Source organism: Protobothrops mucrosquamatus, unplaced genomic scaffold, assembly GCF_001527695.2.
Source record: "Protobothrops mucrosquamatus isolate PMUCROS unplaced genomic scaffold, P.Mucros_1.0 scaffold2837, whole genome shotgun sequence".
NCBI lineage: Eukaryota > Metazoa > Chordata > Lepidosauria > Squamata > Viperidae > Protobothrops > Protobothrops mucrosquamatus.
The window spans coordinates 39,068-60,512 of record NW_015388869.1 but is presented as its reverse complement, the minus strand read 5'-3'; the positions used below and the strand labels follow the sequence as shown (position 1 = coordinate 60,512).

At 44.6% G+C, this 21,445-nt stretch overlaps 1 protein-coding gene across 1 annotated transcript in view; it reads left to right on the top strand.

Annotated features, from left to right (window-relative positions):
* Positions 1-78: 78 nt before the first annotated feature.
* DDX31 (DEAD-box helicase 31) overlaps positions 79-21,445 on the top strand; it is a 26,366-nt gene continuing 4,999 nt past the window's right edge. The window contains exons 1-18 of the mRNA XM_029286083.1: positions 79-105; positions 777-1,021; positions 1,240-1,315; positions 1,489-1,532; positions 1,921-1,991; positions 2,258-2,322; positions 2,775-2,819; positions 3,153-3,194; positions 3,660-3,724; positions 4,373-4,492; positions 4,975-5,081; positions 5,858-6,099; positions 6,545-6,721; positions 7,084-7,143; positions 10,976-11,026; positions 11,395-11,534; positions 14,204-14,285; positions 18,582-18,693. Of these exons, the coding sequence (XP_029141916.1) occupies positions 79-105; positions 777-1,021; positions 1,240-1,315; positions 1,489-1,532; positions 1,921-1,991; positions 2,258-2,322; positions 2,775-2,819; positions 3,153-3,194; positions 3,660-3,724; positions 4,373-4,492; positions 4,975-5,081; positions 5,858-6,099; positions 6,545-6,721; positions 7,084-7,143; positions 10,976-11,026; positions 11,395-11,534; positions 14,204-14,285; positions 18,582-18,693 (1,771 nt within the window). The remainder of the gene's footprint in view (positions 106-776; positions 1,022-1,239; positions 1,316-1,488; positions 1,533-1,920; positions 1,992-2,257; positions 2,323-2,774; positions 2,820-3,152; positions 3,195-3,659; positions 3,725-4,372; positions 4,493-4,974; positions 5,082-5,857; positions 6,100-6,544; positions 6,722-7,083; positions 7,144-10,975; positions 11,027-11,394; positions 11,535-14,203; positions 14,286-18,581; positions 18,694-21,445) is intronic.

Sequence of the window (21,445 nt, the reverse complement as noted above, 5' to 3'; positions counted from 1 at the left end):
TCAAAGGGGGTTGTTTTTGATTATTTTAGCGAGGCGATCCACTAAGACGCCTATACCAGGGGTCCTTTCCCAAGCGATATGGTAGCCGGCATGGCCTGGCTGCAAGTTTGCAATTGAGATATTATTATTATTATTGTTGTTATTATTATTTTTACTTTTTCCAGTGGCATTCCTGGTTTTGCTGCGGCCGCCCTCCCGTTAGGAGCCTCTTTGCAAACTTGGGAGTCGAACCTCCCCGTGCAGGAACTGTCTACCGGAGCTGGATTCGCCTAGCATGGCTTCAGACGAAGGGTTGCTCATTAATGTCAGCACGTTGCCTCTGCCCAGGCCCCGCCGCCCCCTTGCAGGACAGAGACCCCCCAACCCAAAATGGGGCCGTGGGAAAAAGGTAGGCTCATTGCCACTGGGGAGGGGGGGAAGAGAGGGACGTTGGCTTATAGAGAAGGGGTGCGTTGCAACTGGACCATTGGACAACTGGACAGCCATTTGTCTGAAATGGTATAGGCGGGTCTCCTGCTTGAGCAGGGGGCTGGACTAGAAGACCTCCAAGGTCCCTTCCGTCTCTGTTATTCTGTAATTGGAAAGTGGAACGACTTGACTCCAGAGGTGATGGGTGGTCCAACACTGGAGTTTTTAATACGAGATTGGGCAGCTGTTTGTCCAGAATGGTATATAGGGTCTTCTGCTTGAGCTGGGGGTTGGACTAGAAGACTTCCAAGGTCCCTTCCAGCTCTGTTCTGAATCTTTTGCTAACGGGCTTTCTTTTCTGCTCTAAGGCCTGGAAAAGAACATTAGAAGATGCACAGGAAGCCACTCCTGTAAAAAAGCAGCGCTCTTCTCCAGTGGCCCAGACCAAAAAGCCATGGAAAAAACCCCAAACTCACATCAAAGGAACTGGGCTACCAGTATCATCCCCGGAGAAGCTTTCGTCTGAAGCCAGAGCAGGCGACATTAACAAGAGACCTTTTGTAAAGACTTCCAGCCTTTTTAAAAACAATCCAGAAATCCCCCACATTCAGAGGTAACATAACTTTTATTCACTAAATAAAAGATCGATTCATTGTAAACTGTTATTATTTATCTGCTGCCGTGTTTCTGTAAACTGCCATTTTGGATTTTGCTTCTGAAACGGTATGTTGGTGTATCGTGGTTTGAAGTTCTGGGTTAATCTTTGACTTAAACAATTTTGCTTTATGCCGAATTTTGATTGGTTCCTGGGTTGATCTGCTCCTTACCTAGAACTGTGGTGAAACAAGTTCAAGAGGAGATTTTCACCTCAGATTCCTTTGACCAGCTGGATCTCCACCCTCACTTGGTAAGTTCTTTCACTAAGATGCGCAGCAGTGTTTCAACGAATCCTCCCTTTAATCCAGACTGTTTTTGGAAGAATTTTTGGGTCATTGTGCTAAACTAAATGGATTTGGGCCAAATAACTCTAGTCATAATACAACTCCAGCACTAACATATTTAATTTTTTTTCTATATTAGATTTCAACAATATCCTCATCCTTGAAAATATCGAGCATGACCAGGTAAAAGGATTTATGTTTTTTTATATTCTAACAAATTTTATTCTTGTGTGTTTTTGTATATACATACATACGCACACGGGGATCAAATAAAGCTATTATATCTACCCCGAGAGATAGATGCGTGCATAGCAGAATCAAAGCCATTTTACTTATCACGTTATGTAATGCATGTCTGTGTGTAACCACACAAAAAGTCAGAAAACTACACACCATGCCAGATAAAAGCCTTCACTGGCGATGATTCACAGTGATAAATGAAATAGGCTCTAAGGACAATCATACATAGCTTCACGGTGAAACAGTGGAGTGAAAGCTCCACCTTGCTTGTCTTCTAACTTTTTTTTTTTTAACTTGTTGATGGTCCCTTTTTATCTTTAAACCCATCCAGTGTTCAGAAGGAGGCCATTCCCACGTTGCTACAAGGAAAGGATGCTCTGATCAGATCACAGACGGGCTCAGGTGAGAATTTAGCTGTTCCTGTTTGGGAATGACTAACGATGCAGGGCAGAATAGGATGGAGATGGGGCGACCTGGTGGTTTGAGACACCCTGTAGGGTTTAAGGGGTCTCCACAGGTAAGTGGGATTGAGCCTGTTTGGTTTTTTTTTTTTGAGAGATAATGTGGAGGTGTTAAACATCTGCAAAATTCTGCTCACAATGGTTTTTTTTTGTTTTTTCTATCCCTTCCTTCCTTCCAATTTCCTTCTCCTTGTTATTCTCTTCAAGGAAAGACCCTTGCCTATAGCATCCCCCTCATACAATCCTTACAAAAACTGGAGTCCAAAATCAAGGTAAGCACAGACTTTTGATTGCAGAAAAGCTACTTTGCCCTACTAAAGAGGCCAAAATAAATATTTTTTTCTATTCTTGAAACGACATATTCTGTAGAGTCCTTGGTGCTCTCTCTGAGTTTGGTTATTTTCTTGCAGACATTTCATGACTCAACTAGGTAATATCAGGGCTAGCACTGGAGTAGCATTGATGATGCAGCCTTGTTGGGTATGAAACCTCTGCTAGAAAACAAACAGCCAAGCTCAGAGCTACTGTACATGAGCAGAGAGCAAACCCCACTAGCACTGATGATGTTGCCTAGTTGGGTCATGAAACGTCTGCAAGAAAACCAGCCAGCTCAGAGAGCACCAAGGACCCCACAGTTTGAACCCTGAAGCTACAAATATTCTACCAGTAGTTCATATTCTCTTTTGCCCCTCAATCTGACCTGTCTCCTTGTTCCTTCCTCTAGCGTAGTGACGGACCATATGCCCTTATCCTGGTTCCAACTAGGGAGGTGAGTTTATTTGCCCATCTTCCCAGTTTTAATTTTAATCCCGATCTGCAATGCCTTTGAATATTTCAGAGTTTTTTTGATAACGTGGAATCACTACTTATCAACCCCATTGATCAACCCCCCATTTCTCTTTCCTGCAAGTTCAGATCATTCCCATCATCCCCAGCTAGCTGACAAGCAGCAGGGGATGATGGGAATTACATTTGTCTCCAGAGCAAATCCTGTATGTTTTTTAACAACATTGGCGAAAGCTCGTATTTAGGGGTTAAATAGCTAAAGGCAGAGTAGGGCAGTGTGAATGGTGTAATAAATCCTACTTTTTCTTCCTTGTAGCTAGCTCTACAGAGTTTTGAAACCCTCCAGAAGCTCTTAAAGGTAAGCATGGATTGAAAAAGATGGAAGACATAATTGATGTTTGTTTATTGTCTCTGGCATCTCTCTGTTGATCCTTGCTTGCCTGGAAAGAGGACTTTATTTAAGAGATTTATTCCCCCCCCCCCAGATCACACTAAATGGGTCTGGAGGTTGAGGAAAGAATTTGTATCTAAAAATTAAAACACCTATTTAGGTAACATGGGTAATTTTGGGACGTAATGTTTGTGGGGCCTTTGTCTTCCCCTCTGTCGGACATCTTAAGTGCATTATGAGGTAAGCCGCCATTTTGAGCCAAGTTGGAATGTGGAAGTCGCCTGGCCTCACAAAATGGCAGCCCTACTGGATGTGGCCGCTTGCCAGGCATTTCTGTCAGGGAAAACAAAACCAACGGATGCTAAACAGGCTTATTTTCTCTCCCCCCTCTCACTATAAAGTTTCACTATCTCCATTTCCTGTCCTTTTTAGCCATTTACCTGGATTGTGCCAGGAGTCTTGATGGGGGGCGAAAAGAAGAAATCGGAAAAAGCCAGGTATGGGCTGTGGAAAACACCTCAAGGGGAAGGACATTCCCTAGTTTTTTGGAAAGTAAAACTTCCTTTCTCTCTCTCTTCCTTCCTTTCCTTAATCCCTCTCCCTTCTGAATCCTTTTCTCTCTTTTTTCCTTCCTTCCTTCCTTCCTTCCTTCCTTCCTTCCTTCCTTCCTTCCTTTCACTTTTATCTTTTTTCAATTCCTTCCTTTTTTAATTTTCCCTCCCTCCTTCCTTCCCCATTCTTATCTCCTTCCTTTCCTTCTTTCCTCCCTATCTCCATCCCTCCCTCCCTCTCCTTCCTTCCTCCCTTCATCCATTCTTCCTTCCTTCCTTCCTTCCTTTTTTATTTTTTTTCATTCCTTCTCTTTTAATCTTCCCTCCCTCCTTCCTTCCTTCCCATTCTTATCTCCTTCCTTTCCTTCTTTCCTCCCTCTCTCCCTCCCTTCCTCCCTCCCTCTCCTTCCTTCCTCCCTCCCTCCCTCCTTCCTTCTTTCCTTCCTTCCTTCCTTCCTTTCTCTTTTATTTTTTTCATTTTTTCTCTTTTAATCTTCCTTTCCTCCTTCCTTCCCATTCTTATCTCCTTCCCTCCCTCCCTCCCTCCCTCTCCTTCCTTCCTTCCCATTCTTACGTCCTCCCTCCTTTCAATAGATTGCGCAAAGGAATCAACATCCTCGTGGCAACTCCTGGACGGCTGGTGGATCACATCACATCTACCCAGTGCATCCACTTCCGCTGTATCCGGTGGCTGATTCTGGATGAGGCTGACAGGTAGGAACATCCTGGATATTTGATAGAAAGATCTGCTCAGGTGGCAGCAGTGGGATTTCCTCTCTGCAGTCATACCTGCGAGGACAGTCACTTTTTCCACTGCCGTCATAACTTTGAACAGTCACTAAACGAATGCTTGTAAGTTAAGGACTACTTGTACCTTGGGTGTGCTTGTAGGTGGGTATTCACCTACTCTACCTGTCTGTCTATATCGATAAAAGGAAATAAGTGATAAATTTACTAAGCTTTAGAGTACTAAACCCTGAAAGTTCAGAGGCTTACTTATTCATTTCAGGATTTTCATCTTTTTTTTTTTAATTGAAAAAAAAAATAAGTAAAAGAAAAGTGGCACGGGTGAATCGAGACTTTAAAAATATTTTTTTCTTCTTCTTCCAAAATTGTACATCGTACTTAATAAATGTAGTGGGTGTAAGATGCTTCTCTGACTGATTTTCCATTTCTGTCCTTTCCCCCCTCCCCAGAATTTTGGATCTGGGCTTTGAAAAGGCCGTGGCCGCGATATTAAACGCGGTCAATGCAGCCAGCCCGAAACGGCAAAACATTCTTTTATCAGCCACACTTTCCGAAGGTGAGTCTAATCCTAACTGAATAACAGAGTTGGGAGGGACATCAGAGGTCTTCTAGTCCAGCCCTCTGTCTAAGGAGGGACTAGAACTCACCCTCTCCTGGTGTCTAGTCTGATGCCTTTATCCACTAATAGCCTTAACCAGTTTGGGGTTAACTGTAGTCAAAATCTGTATTAGCTCTGGGACTTGATAACTAAAAATGTTGGAGCTGATCCCAGTCCAGCTGGTGAGAAGGTAATTTTGCCAATTGCATTCCGAGGATTTTCTTTCTTTCAGTGGCTTAAAAACTCCCAGATTTGCAGAAAGGGGCTCTTGAAAATATTTTGGATTACGCTGTTCGTTTTTTCTCTGCTGCTTTCCAAGAAAATCACCAACAGAGGGAGTTTTTCGGATCTAGGAAATCACAAAATACAGCTTGCAGGGCTCAAATATTTGAAGCGAGGGCAGTGGGAAGGGGAAGCAGGGCTTGGCTGTCAACGGTGATAATAACGATAGCGATGATTTTTATGAGGGTCCCGGACCAGCATTACAAATAAGTAGCATTACAAAAAAATTAAAGAATGAGATAATACGCAGGTAGCCCTAGGGCCACAATTAAGCCTAACATTTCCGTCGCTCAGTGAGACAGCTGTTAAATCAGTTTTGCCCCATTTTATGACCTGGGCTGTGTCGTACGTCGAGGACTATCTGTATTTTTTTTCTCCTTCTTTGATCAAAGTAGTCAACTTGCCGTCTCTGTCACCTATTTCTTGTTCATCCACCCACCGATTCTCCACAGGGGTCTCGAGGTTAGCTCATATTAGCTTGCAAGACCCGGCCTGCATTTCGGTGGCGTCAGAAGCCCTGGCTTCAAATGCGTCGCGGGAAAAAGACCGCCTTCTGGACGTTGTGGCCGTTCTTCCTGCGCAGGAGCAGCGAGGCAGTTTTGCCGTGCCCGAAAAACTCCGCCAGAACGTGGTGATGGTCCCAGGCAAGCTAAGACTAGTGACGTTGGCGGCTTTCCTGTTTGGGAAATTCAAGGTAAGAAGTTCGTAGTAGTTCTAAGAAAAGCCCAGATGCTTAAGAGAGGTGGATTCTATATACTCTCTGTCAAGAGTCACAAAAACAACTGGGATGGAAATGTTTTATTCGTTTCTTTGTTTATTGAATTTGGGTGTACGAGCTCCGCTCTTCAAAGCAAGACGTGTTTTAAGTCCCAAAATGTCCAGATAGCATTCGGAAGCAGACCGACACGTTCCTAATTCACTGAGCGAGTAGTTCTCAATTTACAACCGTTCATTTACTGGCTGTTTGAAGTTACAACAGTACAGAAAGCAGGGGCGTACGACTGGTCATAAGCCCTTGCTTATGGCTACGTAGAGATTCTGGGCTGATGCCTCTTTTGACTCCGCCCTCCCTACCCTGACTCTCTTTGGAGTCCCAAAATATCGTCAACGTTGAACTCGGATTTTGTTCTCTTCCGCAGTTCGAAAAACGCCACAAGGTGATTGTTTTCTTCTCGAGCTGCGAGCAGGTGGAGTTTCACTACGTCCTCTTCCAAAAAGTGTTATGTGAGGAATCCGGGGGTGAAGCATCAGGGTTAGCACCAGCCCCTCCTTCTCCGTTGACCTTCGCACGTTTGCACGGTGACATGAAACAAGAGGTGAGTTCAGATCCTTCCTATAAACTCCCCCCCCACCCCCTTTATTTTAACCTCTAGTGAGGAAGCTTCCTTACTGCAACATAAGCCAAAAATACATCCCTGCGTGTGAAATTTACAATCTAAACAAGTAAAATTCAATTAAAAACAGCAGCCAAAAAGTATTTGTATTTGTGCATAAAGTCTTCTGTTCGTCAGTCGTTGGAAACCAGCAAGGCCCCCCCCCTAAAAAAAAAACAGCTGAAAATTAAAATGGTTGGTAACCTTGGCAATCCTTTTTTTTTTTTTAAATCTTCTTAAGGAATTAGTTTTACTTGCCTGATCTGGCAGCACGTTTTATGTTTTTTTTTCTCCTTTTCTTTTAGGAGAGATCGTCCGTGTTCCAGGCTTTTCTGCAGTCAAAGACCGGGGTGTTACTCTGCACGGTGAGTTGCCAAATAATACTGTATTCGGTGCCTGACATATCTCGGAAGAAAAGTAGCCAATTAATTTGGACGATGCCAGATCCAAACTTAAGAAAGGAGCATGATCGTGATTAACCTGGGTTAGGATTGTGGACTTTGGAGCAAAACTCTGTTGTGTGTTTTTTTAAACAGTATTCTGTCTCTGTCTATCTGTCTATCATCCATCCATCCATGTATGTATCCATGTCTTCTAGTGCTCTATCTCTCCATCCATCATCCATTCTTCTATCTGTCTGTCTATATCTGTCTATCTACTTACCTACCTACCTCTCTCTCTATTTACCTACCTACCTACCTCTGTCTATCTGTCTACTTACTACCTACCTCTGTTTATCTACCTACCTCTGTCTACTTACCTACCCACCTACCTCTCTCTGTCTATCTACCTACCTACCTCTGTCTGTCTGTCTACTTACCTACCTACCTCTCTGTCTATTTACTTGTCTACCTCTGCCTGTCTACTTACCTACCTACCTACCTCTGTCTATTACCTACCTACCTCTCTGTCTTTCTGTTTGTGTGTCTATCTACCTACCTACCTCTGTCTGTCTATTTACTTACCTACCAGTCTGTCTATCTACCTACCTGCCTGCGTCTATCTACCTATCTCTCTATTTACCTACCTACCTACCTGCCTGCCTGTCTAGTTAGCTACCTGCCTGTCTGCCCTATCATCTTCCAAGTTTAGCTTTGGCTTTTCTAAGGAGCCGCCTGCCGCCCTTCAGTGCTGGACGTCCCCTTTGAAGGAGCATCTGTTCCCTCCCTTTGCCCATTGACTCCATCACGCTAACGCGTCTTGCCAGTTTTCTGGCGGGCACAGGCAGCCATTTCCCCCCTCCCACTCTTCCTGACAGCTTGGGGGCTGCTGCCCTACCCTTCCCTTCCGCCGATGACGCAGCCCAATCTGTTGCCCGGCTGGCGGGGGCATCCTCCCCGCTGACGGCTTTCCACGCTCGGCCTTAATGACTCTTGGCAGGCAGGGGGAGAGACGCGGGGGGGGGGCCTCCCACGTCCGGTTCGGACCCCTCTCCCCGCCCCCACTCCTCCCATTTTGCTAAGGTGCTCTTTGGGGCAAAGAAATGAATCATCGGAGTCCGACTGACAACCTGGCACCGGCATGTAGGACCTTCCATCTGGACCTGGAAGCTTCACGTCGGCGGCCAGGCCACGATGCCCAGGCTGGTTTAGAAGATGCAGCCCCTTTTGTTTTGCCCCAAGATTTTGTGACCTGCCTAGCATGGCTGGCTGGCTCTAATTTGAGAGCCTTTTTTAAAAGTAATTAATTTATTTAAATTATCTTCCTAAACATAATTGCCAAGGCCGTCCTGTCACCTTGCCTAAAACCACTCTAATGGCGTGAATTCTATCCAAGAGCGTATTTATATTAGGGCTCAGCCAATCAAGTGCTCTCATTCCCAGGCTAGACTGGAAGAGGAGGCGTTTATACTCCATTTTGACCAATCGGGAGACTGTCTCACCATGGAGTCACCCAATCGGATTGCTGTCCTCTTCCATTCTCCTAAAAGGTGGCGATGGCCGTCATCCTGCGTTTGGGTACCTGTTAAGCGCCTCGGACTACAATTCCAGTCTCTCCCTACGCACGGGTCGATGGGAGTTGTAATCCCACTCTTAGAAGAGGCATCTCCTTTGGTCCTCTGCAGTGCGGGCCTCCGTGTTTTAATTTGTTTATTCGTTTATATATCAAATTAGTTTTCTTATTTAGCAACTGCCAAGCATGGGAAAAGCGGCAATAATGGAATTGTTCTTCCTGGTGGGCGAGTAGAAAGAAATCTCAGTCCTAACTTGCTATAAATATCAGAATATATTTATTTTTTTTGGTCTGGAGAGAGCCAATTTGGTGTAGAGGTTAAGGCATCAGGATAGAAAGTGGGGGACTGAATTCTAGTCCTGCCTTAGGTATGAAAGCCGGCTGGGTGACTTTGGGTAATCACCAGGAGACGGGGAGTTCTAGTCCTGCCTTAGCTCTGAAAGCCAGCTGGGTGACTTTGTGCCAATCACCAGGAGACGGTGAGTTCTAGTCCTGCCTTAGTCGTGAAAGCCAACTGGGTGATTTTGCACCAATCACCAGGAGACTGGGAGTTCTAGTCCTGCCTTACACATGAAAGCTGACTGGGTGACTTTGGGCCAATCCCCAGGAGAATTGGGAGTTCTAGTTCCACCTTAGGAATGGAAGTTGACTGGGTGACTTTGGGCCAATCCCCAGGAGAATTGGGAGTTCTAGTCCCGCCTTAGGCATGAAAACCAACTCGGTGACTTTGGACTAGTTCCTCTCCCTCAGCTCATCCTACCTCACAGGATTGTTGTGGGGGAAAACAAGCCAGAGAAGCATTAGGTCTGTTTCTCACCTTGAATTATTTATTAAAAAATAATAATAAAAAGACTGGATGCAAATAAATAAATAAATAAATAAAACCTGCAGAGCGGAGCCTCCCCAAGTTTTCAGATCCCAGCCTAACTCTTTATCAAAAGTGAGTTTTGCCCCATTTTATAACGTTTCTCGCTACGGTTGTCTCTGGCCGAAATGCAGCGGGAGGGGGGCGCAGCCCTCGGCGCACGAGCCTGGGAGCAGGCGGGGTCAGGAGGCAGCTGGCCTTGATTGCACCAGCCAGGTTGGAAAAAAATCACAAAACACAAAACCCAGAGTGGTGGAAAGACTGTAATGAGCACTGATATATTTGCATACTCATTACGCCTTTGCATGGGGTTCTGCCTTGATCTGCTTAAACTAATAACCCTTTTTGGCAGGGTGCGGGTTTCATCAAGTGGACGGGCAGGCAGGCGGTGCCAGGCGCTGCTGGCTGGAGTAAAGCCTCTCTCTCTCCCCCCCACCCACCCAGTCCGCTCCTTGAATTGGAACCCGGCATCTTGGCATAATGGCAGCTAATAAGCTGAAGAGCCTGGTCAAACCCAATCTCCCCCCCCACCCCCCAGTTTTGGCAGAGCAGAAGGGAACTAGAGGAAAGAGTGGGGATAATGAAGTGGATGAGGACTTTTGGAGTGGGAGGGAGAGAGGGAAGGAAGGAAAAAAAGGAAATAGGGAGGATGGGAGGGAAGGAAGGAGAGGGAGGGAAGAAGGAGGGAAGGAGAGAAAAGGATTCGGAAGGGAGAGGGAGGGAGGGAGGAAGGAAAGGAGGGAAGAGAGAGAGAGAAAGGAAGATTTACTTTCCAAAAAAACTAGGGAGTGTTCCTTTCCCTCGACATGCTTTCCACAAAGGGGAGGAAGGAATGAAAAAAGAAAAAAGTGAAAGGGAGGGAGGGAGGGAGAAGGAAAGGGAGGGAGGGAAGAAGGAAGGAAGTGAGAAGGGAAGGGAGGAGAGGAAGGGAAGGGAGGGTTGAGAGAAGGAAAGGAAGGAAAACGGGGAGGGAGGGAAGGAAAGGAAGGAAGGAAGGAAAGGGAGGGAGGGAGGGAAGGAAGGAAGAAAGGAAAGAAAAGAAAGAAAGAAAGGAAACCAACTTTTTTTTCTCCAACCCAATTCTTCCCAAGTTTTCTTCAACAAGATTTATTGAGACAAAAGGGCAAAAGTTGCAAGAATCCTAGCCACAGAATTTGTCCTTATTTAGGACAAATACATCATGAAGTACGTCCGCGAAGAGAAAGACTTTCTGATTTTCTTTCTTCCCACAAACTGGCAGATCTTTTCACCAATATCAAAGGATTTGGGGGGAGTTGTTGTTGTTTTTTTTTAAACCCAGTGGCCTTTAGAATCATAAAAAACAAAGACATTATTAGGGCAATAACGGAGACCTTTCTGATTTTTTTTTGTTTTAATAGGATGTTGCTGCTCGCGGTTTAGATCTGCCTCAAGTCACCTGGATTGTGCAGGTAAGTGGTCTTGTTTTGTCACTTTTTTCCCCATGTGATCGTAACCGAACGGTCACGAAACGAACGGTTGCAATTTGAGGATGCCCCGTATTTTCATGTGTCACAAAAAAAAAATAATAATAAAAAATCCCACTAGGCCTTAACAGCTTCTAATCCCCAATTTCTTCCTATTTCCTTTATTTTTCTTCCCCCCTCCTTAAAAAAAAAAAAGGGGTGCCGCCAGGGCTGTTTAGGGGGGGTTTATTTTTGAAAATGATCTCGGAGGCTCTAATTAATCACTCGTGCAATCTGCTAATTCATTCTCCGCTTAGCTCACGTTGTCATTTTTCTCTCCTCCCCCCCCCGCCCTCCCCCCAATTCCTGGGAAGTATAATCCACCAGCTTCGCTCGCGGAATACGTCCACCGAGTCGGGAGGACAGCCCGAATTGGCAGCCCTGGAAACAGCCTGCTCATCCTTTTACCTTCAGAGGCCGAATATGTCAGCTTTCTGGCTTCGTACAAGATTAAGTGAGTCACACAAATCTTCTCCGTTCCCCCCCCCTTTCCCCCCACCGGGTGTCAAAATCCGTGGCCAACTTTAGCTATAACAGCTGCAGCCCCGCATCTTGTTTGAGAGAGAGAGAGAATAGAGAAAGAAAGAAAGAGAGAGAGAGAGAGAAAGAAAGAGAGAGAGAGAAAGGATGAACGGTTAGAGTAAAACTAAAGTTAGATGAAAACTTCAGCGTGATTTTTTTTTTAAAAAAAATGTTCTAGGTTTCGTCCTGAGTGATGTACAAGCAGAAACAACCTGGAATATTAGAGAGCAATGAGAGAATAATAATAATAATAATAATAATAATAATAATAATAATAATAATAATAATAATAATTATTATTATTATTATTATTATTATTATTATTATTATTATTATTATTATTATTATTATTATTATTATTATTATTATTATTATTTAAAAAAAGGAGAAGTGGAACGATGATGTTACTTGATTGCAGAAGAAATTAGGTTAATATTTGGGGGGGGCAGACTTTATTTGATTTTTTTAAAAAAAAAATCACACCTTTATTATTGTTTATAAATAACTCAAGGGGTCTAACACGCCGAATGTTCCTTCCTTCCTCCTGTTTTCTCCGCAATGATGCTGCAAGGTGAATTGGGCTGAGAAAGAGGGACTGACCCAAAGTCACCCAGGTAGCCTTCATGTTTGAGAGACGACTATAACTCACCATCACCTGGTGATTGACCCAAAATCACCCAGTTAGCTTTCATGCCTAAGGCAGGACTAGAAGTCACCGTCTCCTGGCGATTAGCTCAAAAGTCATCCGCCCAGCTTTTATACCTAAGGCAGGACTAGAACTCACCGTCTCCTGGTGATTGACCCCAAAGTCACCTAGCTGGCTTTCATGCCTAAGGCAGGACTAGAACTCACCATCTCCTGGTGATTGGCCCCAAAGTCACCCAGCTGGCTTTCAACACTGGCAGAGCAAGCCACTGTATATAAACAGGGAGCAAACTCTGCTCCCTTCTTAAACTGATGACATTACCTAGTTGGGTAATGAAACGTCTGCAAGAAAACCCCCCAGCTCAGAGAGCACCAAGGACCCCCACAGTTCAACCCTGAGGCTACAAATATTCTACTCATGCCTAAATATTTGCCCCTGAATAAAAGGCCTTCTCCTTGAAACACCCTGCTCTAATTTTTGTTTTTGCTCTCCTGAAGCTTTGCCACCAAAGGAATTCGCCGGCTGTTTCATCGCAGTTCCTAAGAGCTGTGAAACTCCGCTTCACAAACCTTTTTTTTTGCTTTCAGGACAAAGATTTTTTTTTCTTCTCTTCTTTTTTTTCCCTCTTTTTTCGAGAGGCGTGCGAGCCATCTGCAAAATTAGCTTATATATCTGTGGGCATGTACACAGGCAGTCAGGGACCGCGAATATATGGATATAACGGATTGCAGATCAGATCTGGAGAGACAGATTCACGCCTGGGGCACGGCGTGGCGTCAGATCTAATTGCCCTTTCTGTTCGTAAATGGAGCCGTGTGGAAATTTATCCTGACAAATTCAGTGTGGCAAACGAGGCAGAAAGAACGCCATGTGCTGGCCGGTCGTGGCGCACCGGTGGGTGTGCAGAGAGCGAAGCCGGTCGGTCTGGGGTTTTTTTGGTTTTTGGTTTTCTTTAAAAAAAAAAATCATTGATCACTTTCTTTGTTCCCTGTCTCTTTAATGGGCCAAGTGGAACTAACAAGTGGGAATAAGCAGAGATATTCATGGCAATTTGGAACACTTTTCAAGAGCGGGTCATTTTTTTTCTCTCCCTCCCTCCCTCTCTCTCTCTCTCTCTTTTTTGATGTGTTACTTTGTCGTTTTGGGAGTTCCGGGCAGTTGAGCATGACGAAAACACAATCCCCGGGCTGTGGCTGTTTTGTCTTTGTAGGCCGAAATTCTTCCCACCGTTTGCGTAAAGTATTGCTTTAAGTTCGACTTTTGGCACAGTCCAAAAAAAACCACTTCCCATAATAGCTTCTATGGGAAGGTTTGCCACCTCCAGAGGGACGACTCTAAAGGAGAGAGGCCAGGGGAGGGAAGAGGAAAAAAAGATGTTAGGAATCAGTTCTTGGTTCAGACTAAAGTTTTGAACCATAACTTGCTCCATACTGGATGAGACATCTTAATCATCTGCACAGATTCGCACTCAGAACCGACGTTATCCTTCTTGGCTTTGATCTAAGAAGTGAAGAAAACGGGTGATACTTGAAAACGTAAAAGGGAAAAAAAAACCACAACGTCTGCCTAGATTTTTAATCTGGAGAATTGTGACCGAAGGTTTCACTGTCATTTATTATTGTCTGTCTTTCTTTCTTTCTTTCTTTCTTTCTTTCTTTCTTTCTTTCTTTCTTTCTTTCTTTCTTTCTTTCTTTCTTTCTTCCTTTCCTTCCTTCCTTCCTTCCTTCCTTCCTTTCTTCCTTCCTTCCTTCCTTCCTTTCCTTCCTTCCTTCCTTCCCTTCCTTCCTTCCCTTCCTTCCTTCCTTCTTTCCTTCTTTTTTTCCTTCTTTCTTTCTTTCTTTCTTTCTTTCTTTCTTTCTTTCTTTCTTTCTTCTTTCCTTTCTTTTTTTCTCTTTCTTTCTCTCCCTTTCTTTCTTGCTTCTTTCTTTCTTTCTTTCTTTCTTTTCTATTTCCAGCATTGCAGAGATAAAAATGGAGCAGATTTTGTCTAACTTAATGAAAGATGACCGTTTCAAAGGAAACCAGGGGAGATACCAGGTCAGTTCCTTTCTCCTTTGATTTTATTCCAGTTTCCTCGTTCTTTTTTTTTTTAATTTGCAAGAGCAAAAGACTAGCTTGTGTGTTGCACCCAATTTTACCGCCTTTTTTTGCCCCAGTTGTTAAGCAAACTGTGTCCCAAGCCATCTGGGAAGGTGTGACAAATGGCAATCATAGGATCATAAGTGCATGCCAAGCGCCCAAATTTTGATTTTGTGACCATGTGGATGCTGCAATGGTTATAAGTGTGAGGATCAGTCATAAGTCACTTTTTCCAGTGCTGTTGTAACTTCAAACAGTTGCTAAGCAAAATAGTTGTCAGTCCAGGAAACGATATAGACTCTCCGGCTTCTGCAGGGACTAGTATGACCTCCAAGCCTGTTATTTTATGTTTCTTGTTCTAAGGACTCCCTGTAATTTCAGAGATTTGGTGAGGAAAGACTCTTTTGAAGTTACAGAATAACACAGTAGGAAGGGACCTTGGAGGTCTTCTAGTCCAACCCAAGCAGGAGACCTTATACCATTTCAGACAAGTGGCTGTCCAGTCTCGTCTTAAAAAAACTTTCAGTCATGGAGCGTTCGCAACTTCTGGAGGCAAGGAGTTCCACTGGTTAATTGTTCCCACTGTTAGGAAATTCCTCCTTCGTTCTAGGTTGTTCCTCTCCCTTGGTTAGTTTCCATTCCTTATTTCTTGTCCAGGTGCTTTGGAGGATAGGTTGACACACACACACACACACACCCTCTTCTTTGGGGAAGCCCGTCCAATATTGGAACACGAGAATACTTGGGCTGTCAAACCGGAATTGTTTTGTTCGCTTTGAAACCAACAAGCCAGGTTTGGGAGGGGGGGAATCATAAAATCTCCTTTTTTCCCCTCAATTTAACCTTGATCTCTCCAAAATAAAATCCCTAAAGACAGGAAGCCGGAAGCTGGAAGGAAGAGGGCCGAGAAGAGCATCCTTTAGACGTGCGGGAAACAAGGTGCAGGGGGAAAGGCCCCTGTTTGGAATTAGATGGTTCCTGGTGCTTTTAGTTTGTGGCCCCCAGCCCCAAATTTCTCTTCTTCCCTGCAGGCCGGGCTGTCACTTCCCTGCTCAGAGGCAGCCCCGGACCATCGCCTTAGGCGATGCGAGGGGAGCCAGGGAAAAGCAGAAGAGAGATCTTAAGAGGCTGGAGATCCTTCATTAGAGGGACCCCCAGGTGTGAAGCCAAAAATGGTTGTAAAAGGGTTTTCTCATCTTTGCCCCCCTCCCATAACTCGGATAGGAAGGCATGCAGGGCGAGTGGAAATGAAATGGTGTGGTCTTTCCCTGGTTTGAGCTTGGAAAGGATGATGTGGGAGGCAGGAGGGAAGAGCTCTGATGGGTTGTTCAAGGCTTACAAACCTTCATTGAACTTATGAGGGAGATGATGGAGATGGAGATGGAGATGGAGATGGATCTCTGTCTTGGCATGGGAATGTTCCAGGGTGCTTCTTCGCTCTATTTGTTAGTGGAGAAGGGCACAAAAGATGGCACCTTGACCTAGTTGTCTTTTTATCCCCCTCCCTCCTTTCTTTCATTCCTTCCTTCCTTCCTTCCTCCCTCCCTTTTTGTTTCTTTCTCCCTTCTCTTACCCCCTTCTTTCTTTTTCTTTCTTTCTTTCTTTCTTTCTTTCTTTCTTTCTTTCTTTCTTTCTTTCTTTCTTTTTCTTTCCTTTTTTCTTTTTCTTTCTCTCTTTCTTTCTCTCGCCTTTCTTCTTCCTTCCTTTTTCTTCCTTTCTTTCTCCCTTCCCTTTCTCCCCTCCCTCTCTTTCTCTCTTCCTTCCTTCCTTCCGTTCTCCCTTCCCTTCCCCCCTCTCCCCCTCTGTCTCTTCCTTCCTTCCTTCCTTCCTTCCTTCCTTCCTTCCTTCCTTCCTTCCTTCCTTCCTTCCTTCCTTCCTTCCTTCCTTTTTCTTCCTTTCTTTCTCCCTTCCCTTCCCTTCCCTTCTCCCTTCCCTCTCTCTCTCTCTCTTTTCCTTCCTTCCTTCCTTTCTCCCTTCCCCCCCTCTTTCTTTCTTTCTTTCTTTCCTTCCTTCCTTCCTTCCTTCCTTCCTTCCTTCCTTTCTTTCTTTCTTTCTTTCTTTTTTTCTCCTTCTCTCCCTCTCTCTTTTTTTTTCCTGGAGAAAGGAAGAAGCAATACCTCATTTCGAAACCTAAAAGATAGGAGAGCTCGGGCCTAGGAGAAAGCGGATAGTGAGAAGTCCTTTGTAATATATTGCCATATTATTACTAAATCCCCAGACAGTCTCGGCATAGCTCAAGTCACCTGTCACTTAAATTTGAGGTCCCTTTAATTTTCTCCTGGAATTCGCGCTGGGCTGTCTTTAAATTAAGGCCTTTATTGGAAGCCTGAAATCTTTTCTTGCTTCCCTGGCGCTGGCGTCTATTCTGAGCTCGGTTACAGAAAAGTATACAATAACCATCAGTGGGATTTGGAGAGGTGTGAGGCTGTGTTTATTTAACACTCGGGGGGGATTTTTCGAGTTTATTTGGTCCTCACTGCCCGCTTTCAATAATGCTTTGACAACCGGTCTGCCCTTCTCATTAATTTTAAACAGTTAAAACACGGGGAAAAAGGAGGGGGCAGGAAGGGGGGAAAAAGTTTTTCATTATTAAAGTGCTTTACTTTTTAATAACAGAGGATTCTGGACGTCGGGGGAAAGGGCAGCTTCGCTTAATTTCACATTCATATTAAAAAAAAACCACACACACACACACCCGCACGCACACCGGGAAGGAAGGTGACACCGTGTGCAACCCAACAGGTCTTTTTTAAAAAAAAAGAAGAAGAAAGCTGGATTGACGAATGCAGGAGCATCAGGAAGCAAGGAAAGAGGGGAAACGTCTTAGTATTTTGCCAAGACAGGTTTTAAAAACCAGTTTTTAAATATGATTTGTACATCGCTTTTCTTTAAAAAATGCAGAAAGGCGACGCAAATGGATATATTGATGGGACGTTTTACCTTCATGGCTTCTCCTGTGGTCCATTTTTATTCCCCCCCAAGGGAATCCAAGGGACATTTCTTTTTTTGTGGTGTCACAGCAACCTCACAAAATAGTCCAGATTTAAGGAAAAAAAAAAGAGAGAGAAAGAGAAAAATTGTTTAGTTTTGGCTTAACGTGGTATGGGAATCAGCTGCCGTAGTTTATCCATCGTGGTTTTGCTGTGTGCAAAGGTGTCTAAATGCGGCCTGTGGTCTTCTGGTCCACAAACCAGGATTCACACCAATTTGAGATATTGATTAGATTGGATTAGATGTTAGATAACCTTTATTGTCATTCTTTTTACTGTGGGCAGAACGGCACACATTTAAAAAGTGGGTTACCATCTGGATTTAGCTAGTTGTGGGTTTTTGCAACGCTCTTCCAAAAAGAATCCCTGCTCAGCACAAAGTACAGTAGTCCTAGACTTATGACGATTCATTTAGTGACGGTTCGAAGTTACAACAGCACTGAAAAAAAGTGGTTTATAATAGTATCCGTTTAATAATAAATATAATGGAACAGTGAAACAGATTTCTGCAGCTGCTGGAAAAAACAAGAGACATTTGGCATTATTCAGCAACAAAAAGCCTTAGGAAATCAAGAGGGTTTTAATTGTTACAGTTGCCAAAAGGAAAGAGGTATTATTTTAAAGCCAAATAAGTAACACAAGTAGTTCTTAACTGTTGCTATTTTAATAGCTTTGGTTTTAAGTGCTTTGGATAAATATTCACGAATTGGATACTTCTTTTGCTACTGTGCTAATCAGGTGGCAGAGTTTTCTCCCTTACTTAGTAAGGGACAAGAAACTTCCAATTCTTGTTGTGTAAAAACCATACAAAGAACGGTTAGGTATACCAAGCTTAATGAAGAGAAGGACTAGGGACGACATGATGGCAGTCTTCCAATATCTGAGGGGCTGCCACAAAGAAGAGGGAGTCAAGCTGTTCTCCAAAGCAGGAGAAGAAGCAACAGATGGAAACTAAGCAAGGAGAGAAGCAAACTAGAACTAAGGAGAAATTTCCTGACAGTGAGAACAATTAATCAGTGGAAAGGCCAGACATTGTGGCCTTTCTATCACTGGAAGTTTTCAAGAAGAGATTGGAACAGCCATTTGTCCAGAATGGTTTAGGGTCTCCTGCCTTGAGGAGGGGGCTGCACTAGAAGACCTCCAAGGTTCCTTCCATCTCACTTTTTTCTTTTCCCATTTCTGAGTTGCCAAAGCAACACATATGTTGAAATCTCTTCTGTTGACCCTCTAGAGCTTAAATTTTTTCCTCTTCTTTCCTGTTTAGAAGAGCCAGCAGGGAGAGTTACAGGAAATACACCGAAGAGCCACCGTGATGCAGACCGAATTTGAGGATTTTGTCCACTCCGGCGCCAAAACCCTCCGAGGGGGCAAAAAAGGTCAGGAGTTTGCTTCCCTAACTTTACGAGCGCTGGCGTTTCCGAGTTCGAGGGAAGAGAAGAGGAGGTTTTGTGGCTTAACGAGGCAGAGTAGGAAGTGGCGTTTGAAGCCGAACGGAAGCGTTGGGTCTTTCTGCCCACCAGCGTTGCTGGCGCGAGACGCTGGCACCGGGAGTGGCAGGAGAGAGGCTTCTCCGCCACCAGGCCCATATTGGCATCTGCAGTTCCGACCATTTGAGGCTTCCATAAACACAGATGGAATGGGCTTTCCCGTGCCAGTCTTTGAGGACCTCCACGGCTGCCAAGAAGCAAGGAGAGCGGCCCCACGTTTTCCGACGAACGCTTGTCTAGTTCGTATCTTTCTTCCCCCTCCTGGTTTTTTTTGTTTTTTTTTTTGCAAAGCTGCCCCCTCCCTCCCTCTCTTCCCTCCCCCTCTCTCACTTGGTGCCCCTCTCTTTGGATCCGTGTCCTATCCATGCCCCCTCTCCAACTGGCATCCACCAGCCGCCCTTCTCCAGCCCGGCCGAGAACGGTGAATAATTGACACAGCAGCTGGGGTCTGGGTGGATGGCAAAAAAAACCCCAAAAGGAAACAGCGCCAAAGAGTCAGCCTGCCGGCGTCTCCTCGGCTGTCCTTTCTCAATCCCCCACCTTGGTGGTCTTGACCTGGTCAGTGTGGATGGTGGATGGTGGATTGGGCCCTCCTTGGCAGACTTTTTATCTGGGGCTGGTGAGGTTTTGAGGTGGAGGGGGAAGGGGAGGGGAGGGGAGGGGAGAGAAGGAAAGAAAGAATGAGAGGGGGAAAGATGGGAAGGAAGGAAGGAAAGAAGGAGGGAGGGAGGGAAGGAAAGGAAGGAAGGAAGGAAGGAAGGAAGGAAGGAAGGAAGGAAGGAAGGAAGGGGAAAGAGAAAAGATGGATAGAAGATTCGAAGGAAGGAAGGAAGGAAGGAAGGAAGGAAGGAAGGAAGGAAGGAAAAAGAACAAGATTCTGACAAAAGAAGGAAGGAGAAAGAAAGAAAAGATAGAAAAAAGATTCGGAAGGAAGGGAGAGAGAGAGACAGACAGAAAGAAAGAAAAGATGGATAGAAGATTCGAAGGAAGGAAGGAAGAAAGAACAAGATTCTGATGAAAGAAGGAAGGAGAAAGAAAGAAAGAAAAGATAGAAAAAAGATTCAGAAGGAAGAGAGAGAGAGAGAGAGACAGAAAGAAAGAAAGAAAAGATGGATAGAAGATCCTAAGAAGAAAAAAGAGAACAAGATTCTGACAAAAGAAGGAAGGAGAAAGGAAGAAAAGATAGAAAAAAGATTCGGAAGGAAGGGAGAGAGAGAGAAAGAAAAGACGGATAGAAAATGACGGTGACAGAGGAAGGAAGCCTTTTTCTCCTAATCAGTGTGGACCAAACTTACCTCTAGTGCTCTTTCAGTGGAAGCAACGGCTGCTTTCAAAACCCAGTCCTAAAATCCACTCCTATTGCAAAACCTCCTTTCCCCTTTCATCAGTGTGGACTAGAAACTTGCCTTGGCAGCTGCTTCAGAGGCTTCGAGACAGGCACATGGGCCAGAGACGTCATTTCACTCCAAATACCTGAGTGGGCATCTTGGGAGTCTTGCTTCCTGCCCTCCCCTCCCCCCCCCCCCCCCCAAAAAAAAGGAGGCTAGGAAATGAGAGGAGGGGGCTGCCGCCCTTGGCTATTCCCTCATTGATTGGGAAATGGCGTTCGCTTTGCTTGGCAAACAGAGCTTTCCGAGATCCCCCAAGATCTTCCGGAGACTGAGCCTGCTAAAATGACATTTTTATTACTGTTCGTAAACCACAATCTCCTGCCACACAGAGATTTAGGCTTAAGCTCTGTGCAAATAAACCGGTGTTCTGACTCAGGAAGGAAGGGCAGGAAGAGGTGGGCGGGGGGTGTTGGGAAGCTGGGGAAGGGGCAGCTGTGGTCAGCCTCAAGGGCCGGAGAGGGCGTTGAGAGAGGAGCAACGTCCACCAGGGGGTCTTTTCTCCAAGAATTCAGGATTTTCAGACCGTTTGCAGCCCTGGGGATTATAGATAGATGGATGGATGGATGGATGGATGGATGGATGGATGGATGGATGGATGGATGGATGGATGGATAGATAGATAGATAGATAGATAGATAGATAGATAGATAGATAGATAGATAGATAGATAGATAGATAGAGGGAGGATGGATAGATGGGGGAGAGAGTTGATGGATGGATGGATTGTTAGATGGATAGATAGTGGATGGATAGATAGATAGATAGATAGATAGATAGATAGATAGATAGATAGATAGAGGGAGGGAGGGAGGGAGGATGGATAGATGGGGAGAGAGATGATGGATGGATGGATGGATAGATAGATAGATAGATAGATAGATAGATAGATAGATAGATAGATAGATAGATAGATAGATAGATAGATAGATGATGGATAGATGGGGAGAGATGATGGATGGTTGGATGGATGGATAGACAGACAGACAGACAGACAGACAGACAGACAGACAGACAGACAGACAGACAGACAGACAGACAGACAGACAGACAGTGGATGGATAGATAGATAGGGGGAGAGATGATGGATGGATAGATATATAGATGGATGGTTAGATGGATGGATGGATAGATATATAGATGGATGGTTGGATGGATGGATAGATAGATGATAGATAGATAGATAGATAGATAGATAGATAGATAGATAGATAGATAGATAGATAGATAGATGATGGATAGATGGGGAGAGA